This window comes from Ursus maritimus, unplaced genomic scaffold (assembly GCF_017311325.1).
Source record: "Ursus maritimus isolate PB19 unplaced genomic scaffold, ASM1731132v1 scaffold_115, whole genome shotgun sequence".
NCBI lineage: Eukaryota > Metazoa > Chordata > Mammalia > Carnivora > Ursidae > Ursus > Ursus maritimus.
Genome location: NW_024423509.1, coordinates 27315 through 38494, shown reverse-complemented (window position 1 = coordinate 38494; position 11180 = coordinate 27315). Strand labels below are relative to the sequence as shown.

At 34.5% G+C, this 11180-nt stretch overlaps 1 protein-coding gene across 1 annotated transcript; it reads right to left on the bottom strand.

The window, feature by feature from the left end:
- Positions 1-1422: 1422 nt before the first annotated feature.
- On the bottom strand, positions 1423-2358 carry LOC103680499 (olfactory receptor 6C2-like). The gene has a single exon (XM_040626578.1). It carries the CDS (start codon positions 2356-2358, stop codon positions 1423-1425), a length of 936 nt encoding a protein of 311 aa, XP_040482512.1.
- Between the last annotated feature and the right edge of the window lie 8822 nt (positions 2359-11180).

The window sequence follows — 11180 nt, the reverse complement described above, 5'->3', positions numbered from 1 at the left end:
GTGCAGGTGGCTGCCGCTTCCCGGCGCCCAAACGCAGCGGCTCCCTCCCCCTTCCGTTTATCTTCCCATATCCATGCACGGTTTACAGCTTCCCTCTTCGTACCTCAATACTCAGCGCTGGAGATGTTCATTTGTAGAGATCCAGATGCATCATCCTGCGTCTCAGGCTGAGTCCGTGGTTATTTAGGCTGGTCTGGTACCTATCCAGCTCGACTCAGGGGACCGGCTGAAAAAGGGGTCCCCTACTCCTCCGCCATCTTAACTCCTCCCAGCAATTAACATTTTGACACCGAAGTTATAATGTCATATCCTTTTAGAAAAGAGCTTTTCTTCACATTTAAAATATTATGTATTTTGTATTGTCTATGAATCTTTTACTTTTAAAATTTCAGCATTTTATATGAATGTGTGTGTCTGTGTGTATGTTTGTGTGTCTCTGTATTTACAAATAAATGCCGGGATCCTAGATATCAAATTCTACTTCCATATAAGACACATTTATTTGGCTATGTATTTATTTTTATTTTCTTTACTTTTCAATTATATCCTATTACTTTTTGCCAATGGTGCTTTTTTTTTAATTTTTCAAGTTTTTATTTAAATTCCAGTTAGTTAACATACAGTGTAATATTAGTTTCAGGTATAGAATTTAGTGATTCATCACTTACGTATAACACCCAGTGCTTATCACAAGTGCCTTCCTTAATACCCATGACCCATTTAACCCCTTCCCCTGCCCACCTCCCCCTGATGGTGCTTTTTTAAAAAATGTAGTAATACAGGATTATTAGTAAGCTAAGTACAATAAGAGATATTACTAATTAAAAATTTCTGCCTAGAGTGGTGCCTGGGTGGCTCAGTTGTTAAGCCTCCAACTCTTGATCTCAGTTCAGGTCTTGATCTCGAGGTCATGAGTTCAAACCTTGTGTTGGGTTCCACATTGCACATGGTGCCTACTTAACAATTTTTTTTGCTTAGAACTTGACCTGCCAAGACTAGGTACTCAATAAATTTGAAATTAATCAATTTAAATTCAGCAACATTTAGATTAGAAGATTAGAAGAGCACTTTAAGTGAATTATTTTTTACAAGTCCAAGAAAATATAAGCTGTTTATTTCCTTGTTTGGTTGTCATTTGTTTCATTTTTTTGCATTTCAGTTTTGTTTGTGAGATTAGAAGTAAAATCAGGCTTACATTTAATAGAAAATTACTATCATGTCCTCTGATTGGGATTTTGGGTTTGTTTGCAGGGTGGGAGGTTAAAGGAGTGAACTCATGTGGTGAAGGGTATTCATTCCGGATGCAATAAATGTTTGAGAAAGTTAACCTAAATAGAGATCAGATTAAAAAGGGACAAACAGATTTAGAGCTTAATGGTTTACGCTTAGCTTGTTATTTTATTTCTGGACTTGAGCATTCTCTTACTTTTTTGAGACCAATACAATTTTTTTGAAGGACTCACTGAAGGCTTGTCTCACTTGTTTGTTTCTCAGAGTGTAAATGAATGGGTTCAACATGGGAGCTATGGATGACATTAGCACTGCCACGCCCTTATTAATAGTCACTGATTCCTTTGCTGAAGGTTTGACATAGATGAAGATACAACTTCCATAGGTGATGGAAACAACAGTCATGTGAGAGGAACAAGTAGAAAAGGCTCTTTTCCTTTGTTGGGCAGAGGGGAATTGTAGAATGGTCTTGATGATGTGAATGTAAGACAGAAGAACACACACGAGGGTCAGAATGAAGGTCAGCACAGCACAGACAATAACCAACTGCTCTATGAGCCATGTGTCTGAGCATGAAATCTTCAAGATTGGTGATGCATCACAGAAAAAATAGTCAATGACATTTGAATCACAGAATTTCAGATTTAGGAATAGAGTAAGTGGTGGGAATATGATCGACATGCCAGCCACCCAACAGCAGAGGACAAGCCTCTTGCAGACTCTGTTGTTCATGATGGTCACGTAATGCAGTGGTTTGCAGATGGCCACATAGCGGTCATAGGACATTATAGCCAAGAGAAAAAATTCTGTTACTCCAAAGACGTCGATAAAAAACACTTGAATAACACAAATATTATAAGTAATTGACCTGTCACCTGTTGCTATGTTGTACAAATATCTAGGGATACATGCAGATGTAAATGAAACTTCTAAAAAAGCAAAATTTTGTAGGAAAAAGTACATTGGTGTTTTAAGGTGAGAGTCAACTAAAGTGAGGGATATGATGGTTAGATTCCCAGTTATACTGAACATGTAAGTGAGAAATAGAAATATAAAAACTGGAATCTGAAGTTGAGGGTCCTCTGTCAGTCCCAGTAAGATGAAGGTTGTTACTGTGTGGTTTTTCATCACTGACTACTGAATTTTATTCAGTTTCACATAAAATGTAGAGATATTTATTTGAATAGAGTGGTGTCAAATAGATGGGAATGAACAATGACTACCGGAGATAGCATGCATATGAACATGAGGTTCTTCTATCAATTAGTGATCGATACTGCCAATACTCTGGCTACTCAATTGTTTATTTTATTTTACTCTTTGAGCAGTTTTGTAATTTTTAAACATATTTAAAAAAATTGTTCTACCATCTCATTTTCCTCTATTCTTTCACAGTTTTAATCTATACGCAAGAATGGATTTTCTCATGTGATTAGATATGACCTATGTTGTGGTGTGTGATTCAACAAAATTATGATTTCTTCTTATATCTAACATTTCTTCTTTATTTCAAAAGTGATTATCTCAACTTAATTTGTTTTATGTCTTTTCTTGAAGATTTGGTCATGATAAAATGTAAATATATCACAGCTGATCTGGGCTCCATCAGGCGCTGCTGACCCATCTGTGACTTGTATTTCGCATCATGCCACAATGACCAAGCGTGTGTTTATGTTTTGTTTCGTGTTTTATCATGCAACTTCCACATTGTTGGATCCCGACTCTCCTTACGTTTCTCTGGTAGTATGTAATTTACACTCCGTGTCCACTGGATACATGATACAGAGAGTATTTTAATGCACAACTTATCTGTTACATATGAAGAAATGTTGGGACCAAAGACACCCAGCTGGAAAAAAACCCACATATTTCAGCCTGTTTACTTAAGTATGGAAAGCACTGTATTACCTCATTATTATTAAGTTCAAAATCAAATTAAAACTACTAAAAATACTCTCCACACACCTGTCTTTACTCTCTCACTCTAAGCTGTAGTGGAAGCATCATGCTGATTAAGAACACACCTTCTCTAGTGAGATCTCCATCATGCAATACCTGGCTTTCCTGCTCACGTCTGTATGACCTCAGGCAAGTTTCCCCACTTCTCAGGCCTTCAGTTTTTTAATCTATAAAATGGAGATAATAAGAGTATCTACCATATACAGCTAAAATGATTAGACGAGGTAATACATTTATAATAAAATCTGATGCATAGTACATGTTCATGTATGTCAGCTAGTATTATCTGGACTCTTACAGATAATTCGTGAGACATGAACTCAAAACCACAAAATCGGAAGTGGGATTTATGCTCTGTTTAAGTCATATCTTCTTTCTATTCCACATTTCTTATAATAAGAGGAATAGATTATATTTACTGAGAATTTACCATGTGATAGGTCTTGTTGTAAGCAGTTTACACTGATAATCTATCTGAAAAAAAAAATCCCCCCTCCCCCGCATCTCTCTCTCTCTCGGTCCTTCCACACTCCGTCTTTCCTTCCCGGGCTCCAAAACTACCCCCGCATCTCTCTCTCTCTCTCTCTCTCGGTCCTTCCACACTCCGTCTTTCCTTCCCGGGCTCCAAAACTACCCCCGCATCTCTCTGTCTGTCCTTCCACACTCCGTCTTTCCTTCCCGGTACAAGGACTTACTTGTGATTTTTACTTGGAGCATCACTTCTGAGAAGTCTCCTAAACTCTGTGTATTGACTGGTCCTTATTTGTGCTCTCAAAACAAATAATTGTTTTCTATCTTAGCACTTTCAGTGAGAAAGTAAGGTGGTTGAAATCAGGGACTGTTGTCTTTTTTACTGGGATAGCTCTACAACTATCAATCCTAGACTTATAGTCAATGGTAAGACATTGTATAACAACATATATATCTTATTCATTTGCATATTCAAAACTATCTTCTGTCCTATTTGGGTTTCATCTTGAAACTGCTTCCTGGTGGTGGTGCAGTCAGTTAAGCGTCTGACTCTTGGTTTCAGCTCAGGTCTGATCTTGGGGTCATCGGATCAAGCCCCACGGCAGGCTCCGCACTCTGAGAAGTCTGCTTGAGATTCTCTCTCTCCCTCTCCCTCTGCCCCTCCCCTGTGCTCTCTCCCTCTCTCAAATAAATAAATCTTTTTTTTTTTTAAAGATTTTTATTTATTTATTTGACAGAGATAGAGACAGCCAGCGAGAGAGGGAACACAAGCAGGGGAGTGGGAGAGGAAGAAGCAGGCTCATAGCAGAGGAGCCTGATGTGGGGTTCGATCCCAGAACGCCGGGATCACGCCCTGAGCCGAAGGCAGACGCTTAACCGCTGTGCCACCCAGGTGCCCCTCAAATAAATAAATCTTAAAAAAGAGAAATTGCTTTGACACTAATTTTAATTATTAAAATTTTATATGTCCCAGTATTTAACATTAATAGTTCAGTCAGCATGAAAGGTAGTAACAAAAAGGGGGATAGTTTCATGATATGCATGAATGGTTTTACCTTTCATGCTGGCTGAACTATTGACTGGCATCTCTGACTTGCTTTAGCTGTCAAACAGTTAAAGAGTTATATTTTTCTTGGTAGTTGTTTTGCTTTCTTGAAGAATCTGTCAGTAAGATATTCAAACTGAAGGTCAAAGAATTTACGTATTTGAATAATAGTTTTCACATGCTTTTATCTTAAAATATATTATATTTTTACATTTCTATAATAAAATATACTTAATTTAATTCTGTTTAATTTCAATCCACTGTATTTGTGTAATTCCAGTTTTAAAATTCCTCTTTATTTTTATAAATTCTTATTATTTCAAAAATTTACCTATATGGAAATAACTTTATGAATATACTAAAAATTTTGAATCAATTTTCAACACCCTTTTGTGAATCTTTGTTTTATACAAATGTTCAAATGTCTGCAAAAGGCAGCTCTTTATGAACATTTATTGCATGCATTTATAATAATTCCTGCAAATGAAATCAAGAAAAAAAGATATTCATTTAGACCTTTTGTATACATTTACCCAGGTATCATCTATAAACTTCCTTCCTATCATGGTTTCCTTCAACTCACTGTGCAACTTTAATTATATCCATGCCGAAATTACTACAGTGTATCATGTGGCCTTTTTTCAAGATTATTGACACATATTTTATAAAGGTCAGTGCCATTGGGTGTGAATTCACACAATTTACACCATGAAATATGCATCTGTTCAGTTTACACTTAAAACTTTCATTCTTGTCTTCTGCAGAAAAAGATTTTTTCCCTCTTAAATTTCCATTTATGTGTCTTTAATGCATATTTTCTTATTTTAAAACTGAAGTTTAAGAACTCTGTAATTTTTGCATTGGCTTAATAGTTGTTCTATAGTTTCTCCTCAGCTACCACACTTAGTGTTACTAACATACTCAAAAACTTTTTTAGTTTTGGACTGGTATCTCCAGGATTTGAATGTCTCTTTTATACATGAATAGAAGGCAATATGCTGTTCAATTTCCTAGCAAAAATCCATTAGGTTGTGTTTTGAATGGCTCTCATTTGTTCCATAAAATATTCAGTTTCTCCAGAGATGAGGGCAGGATCATCTCTCACTGTATGCCCAGTTACTACGAAAAACCCCTAGGTTTACTGTCACCTTCATTGGACAGGAGAGATGACAATGATTTTTTTTGAAGAAGTTCGACATTCTTAGGAACTAAAGGGGCACACCATAATAACTACAATAGGGAATTTTAATGAAGTGGAAAGATACTCTTTTCAGCCTGCCTAACTTCCTCAATCCGTTATTCCTCACTCCAGTGGCTCCTAGAGCTTTATGTGGTAACATGCTCTTTCCTGTACCCTCTAGTGTGGCCCTTGTTCCAAAATATTTTTCATTTATTCCATTCATTAATGCTGTTTTTAAGAGACAAGTTTTAAGAAAATAGTTTTCATCTTTCAAAGAATTTTATACTTTATTTTATTTTATTTTTTTAAAGATTTTATTTATTTATTTGACAGAGATAGCCAGCGAGAGAGGGAACACAAGCAGGGGGAGTAGGAGAGGAAGAAGCAGCCTCCTAGCAGAGGAGCCTGATGTGGGGCTCGATCCCATAACGCTGGGATCATGCTCTGAGCCAAGCTTAACGACTGTGCCACCCAGGCCCCCCCAAAGAATTTTATATTTTAAAAAAGATCTAGGATAACTAACTTTGCCAATATTACATAAGTTGTTTTATCAGTGATTTTAATGTAATATGTATCTTCTCTTTATAAAGAGAAAAATGAGAGTGTGGCAGAGATAACTTCTTACCACATATAACTCCACATTATCTTTATGTAAACTATAAAAAGCAGCATTCAAAAAATACCTCTCAGAAAGATCTGTGTGTCTTCATATAATAATTCAAATATTATTTACATCTGATCTTGGTAACTCATGTCAAATTTGCTTTTCTGAGAAAAATTGACATGAAGATTTGCCAAAGATGAAAGTAAATGAAATGACCTCTGTGCGGACTCTTCTGAGAGTTAATTTTAGCTTCAGTTGATTATGTAACAATGAAGCCTCAAAGCTAATTTGATGAAGAGAATCTTATTAGCAAAGGTTTGTGTGGGATTTACTTGGTTCTCAGTTTATGACTGTACTTACCCTGACTGATGCTCTGGGAGAGCCTAGAACTCTTTGTATTTTTCATCTTCAACACACTGAGATTTTCAGACCAAGAATTTTGGTCCTCTTTATGCCTAGGAAATATTTTCCAGCTCTCTTGTGGTGGAAAGTAAAATATAGTTAAAATATTTCCCTCTTGTTTTGAAGTCACTGTTATGACTTCTCTGGAAAGGATAAGAGGCTTTTACACTATTAAGATTTATATTTGATTTATTTGCTAAACTTCAAACTAAATAATAAACAACTAAGTCCTTGGTGACCCAGGTTCAAACATCGCTAATTAGCCTTTGTAATGAATCTGGGCAAAAATCCTAAAAGATGCAGCAGTGGGGGCAGTGTCCTTAGAGACACAAAGACCAACGATAGCAACAGGCCTAGGTGAAGATGCAACAGTAAAGAGCCAGATGGTCAGGAAGGAGTCTGCGTTTCCTGCCTTTCTTCCCTAAAATATATGGAAGCTGAAAGATCACAACTCTATTCCATTAATCATTTTTTTCTCAATCATTAAAAGGATAAAATAAGAAAATATTAGAAAACTCAAAGCAACTAATTCTTTTTAATGTTTTAAGGAAACATATGAACATAATATGAATATTTATATGAGTATTTAAAAAAGTAAAAATACTTTTTCCATCTTCCATCTACAGCACTTCCTAAGATGGGTCATATATAGATTCATATAAAGATAGTTTTTTAAATTCATGTAAAGATATATTTTCTTTTCACGATAAACATAATTCTGCATATTACCATATATAGTTTTCACATCAATCTACTGTATTTACACAATAAATACTTGGTTTGGGCGTTCACTACTGCTTTTCATTTCCATATTATTTCCTTGGATTAGTCCTGTGCACTTAGAAAAAAAAACTATAGCTTATGCTCTAGAAATTTTTTGAGATGTGGGTTGTAATGGTAACTTTTCTTTCATCTTACAATAATATATAACATATCAAAATGTGTGCGATATAGCAAAAGCATTGTTTAGAGGGAAATTTCTACTTAAATATAGAATTTAGAAAATTTAATATGTTGAAAAACCAGCGACGTAAGGTTCATTTTAAGAGCCTACAAGAAGAACAAGCAAAACAAAATAGAAAGAAGAATATTAAAAGTAGAAGTCAGTTATACAGAGAATATATATAAGATAAAAAATAAATGCAACTACAAAATGATTTTTTTTAGAAAGGTAAACTTGTAAGTATAATCAAGAAGAAGCTAAAGAGGAAAAAATGGGAAATTATCCAAAGTGAAATTATCCAAATGAGAAACAGGAACATCAATACAGTGCAACAAATATTAAAAGAATAATAAAGTACATCATAAAGAGCATTGGGTCAATAAAATAGTTTACATAAAATAAGCATATTAATTTATGTTAAAAACACAACTGAAAAAAAACAAGACAGAAAGAAAAGGAAAATATAAAAATATTTCAACGTAATTCAGGGCAAAATGGCTTCACTAGTAAATTGTTCCAAATATTTAAAGAAAAAATTATACTAATTTTATGTAAACCAATTCAGAGAAGAGTAAAAGGAAGAAAAATTCTCAGCTTCGTTATGGGGGCAGTATAACTTTCATGCCAAAATTGGAAACAGTTTTGCAACAAGTTAAGTTACAGGTTGATTTTTGCCATAATAATCATAAAAATCCTTAAATATGAATTATCAAGTTAGAGTGTTAGAAAAGGATAAGTGTAACCATAAAGTGAGGTTTATTACAGAAATTCTACGTTGGTTTAACCATTGAAAATCAATAAATGCAATCCACCACATTACTAGAAAGAAGGGAAAAAATATGATCATCTCAATAATGCAGAAAAAAGCATTTTATAAACTTAATTCTCACTCATTATTAAACATTCTCAGCAAACTAGGAATAAGAAACAAAGTTTGTTAGTGTGATGAAGGGAATCTAGAAAACATGTTATTTATTTTTTTAGTGAAGTATAATTGACGTACAATATTCTGTTATTTTTAGGTATGTATTACATTGATTCGATATTTTTATATATACAAAATGTTCCCCACAATAAGTCTAGCTACCATCTGGCACTGTACAAAATAATTACAATATTTTTAGCTATATTCCCTGTGTTGTACATTACATCCCCATGATTTATTTTATCACTGGAAATTTGTACCTCTTAATGTCCTTCACCTATTTCACCTGCCACCCAACCCCTAGCTCCTCTGGAAACCAATAGTTTCCTCTATCTATGAGTCTGTTTCTGTTTTGTTTTTTAAGATTTATTTATTTATTTTAGAGAGAGAGCACAGGGGGCAGAGGCAGAAAGAGAGGGAGAGACAGCCTCAAGCAGACTCTGTGCTGAGTACAGAGTAGCACAATGTAGGCCTTGATCTCGCGATCCTGAGATCATGATCTGAGCTGAAACCAAGAGTCACTCAACTGACTGCACCACCCGGGCACCCCTGTTTTGTTTTTTTGTTCATTTGTTTTGTTTTTTAGATTCCACATATAAGTGAAATCGTATGGTATTTGTCCTCTTCTTTCTTATTTCATGGAGTCTAATACCCTCTAGATTCATTCATGTTGTCCCATTAAATGGCAAGATTGCATTCTTTTTTATGGCTGGGTGATATTCCATTACAGATATTATTTATGTAATACATATAATCATATAAATATATTTTATTAAATTATGTAAAATATGTATTAAAATGTGTATATAATATATATTATAAATAATATATCATTGTATACATTATCTATATCCTGTCTGGTTTATCCATTCATCTATCAGTGAACACATAGGTTGCTTCCATATCTTAGCTGTTGTAAATTATGCTGCAATGAACACAGGGGTGCAGTGTATGTCTCTTCAAATTGGTGTTTTTGTTTTCTACAGATAAATACCCAAAGTAGAATTTTTTAATCATATGGTAGTTCTATGTTTAATTTTTTGAGGAACCTGCATACTGTTTTCCAAAGTGGCTGGACAAATTAACATTTCTACCGACAGCGGACAAGAGTTCCATTTTCTCTATATCCTCACAAATAGTTGTTACTTTTGCCTTTTTGATGATAGCCAATCTGACTGCTGTGAGGTAATATATCATTGTGATTTTGGTTTGCATTTCCCTGATGAACAGTGAAGTTGAGCATGCCGCTGTTGGCCATCTGTATGTCTTTGGAAAAATGTCCATTCAAGTTCTCTGTCCATTTTCTGACCGGGTTGTGTATTTTTTTGACATTAAGTTGTGTAAGTTTTTTACATATTTTGGATATCAACCCCTTATCAGATGTATGATTTGCAAATATCTTCTCCAATTCAGCAGGTTACCTTTTTGTTTTGTTGACGGTTTATTTCACTGTGCAGAAGCTTTTCAGTTCGATGTAATCCCATTTGTTTATTTGAACTTTTGTTGCCCTTGACTGAGGAGACTGGTCCAAAAAAAAAAAAAAAAAGGAAGAAAGAAAGAAAGAAAATGATGCTGAGACCAATTTCAAAGAGCTTATTCCCTTTGTTTTCTTCTAGGAGTTTTATGATTTTAGGTTTTACATTCAAGTCCTAAATCCATTTTGCATTTATTTTTGTATATGGTGTAAGATAGAGGTCCAATTTCATTTTTTTCCCACATAGCTGTTCATTTTCCCCAACACCATTAATGAAGAGATTATCTTTTCCCCATTTTTGCCTCCTTAGTCATAAGTTGATTAACCATTTGTGTGGGTTTATTTCTGGGCTTTCTATTGTATTCCATTGATCATCTTGTCTGTTTTCATGCCTGTACCACCACCCTATTTTGATTACTATAAGTTTGTAATATGACTTGAAATCAGGGCATGTGATACCTCCAGGATTTTTTTTTTTTTTTGTCAAATTGCTTTGGCTGTTTGGGGTTTTGGGTTCCATACAAATTTTAGGATTCTTTGTTATAGTTCTGTGAAAAATGCCATTAGTATTTTAATGGGGATTGCATCTAATCTGTAGATTGCTTTGGGTAGTATGGACATTTTAACAATATTAGTTCTTCTAATCCATGAACATAGAATATATCTTTCCATTTATTTGTATCTTCAGTTTATTTCATCAATGTTTTATAGTTTTCAGAGTACAGCTCTTTCACCTCCTTGGTTAAATTTAGTCCTAGGTATTTTATTTTGAACATTGAAATCTTTTCTGTTTAGTTGAGGAATATGACAGGATGTTCACTCCCAGCATTTCTATTTATCATTGTATTGGGGGTCCTACACAGAGCAATAAAGAAGAGAAAAATAAATATAGTAACCTGTCATTATTTACATATTATTTGATTGTGTGTTGACATATTTAAAAGACA

Excerpts from the sequence above, each read along its gene's own strand:
- LOC103680499 (XM_040626578.1), bottom strand. The coding sequence starts at position 2,358 with ATGAAAAACCACACAGTAACAACCTTCATCTTACTGGGACTGACAGAG.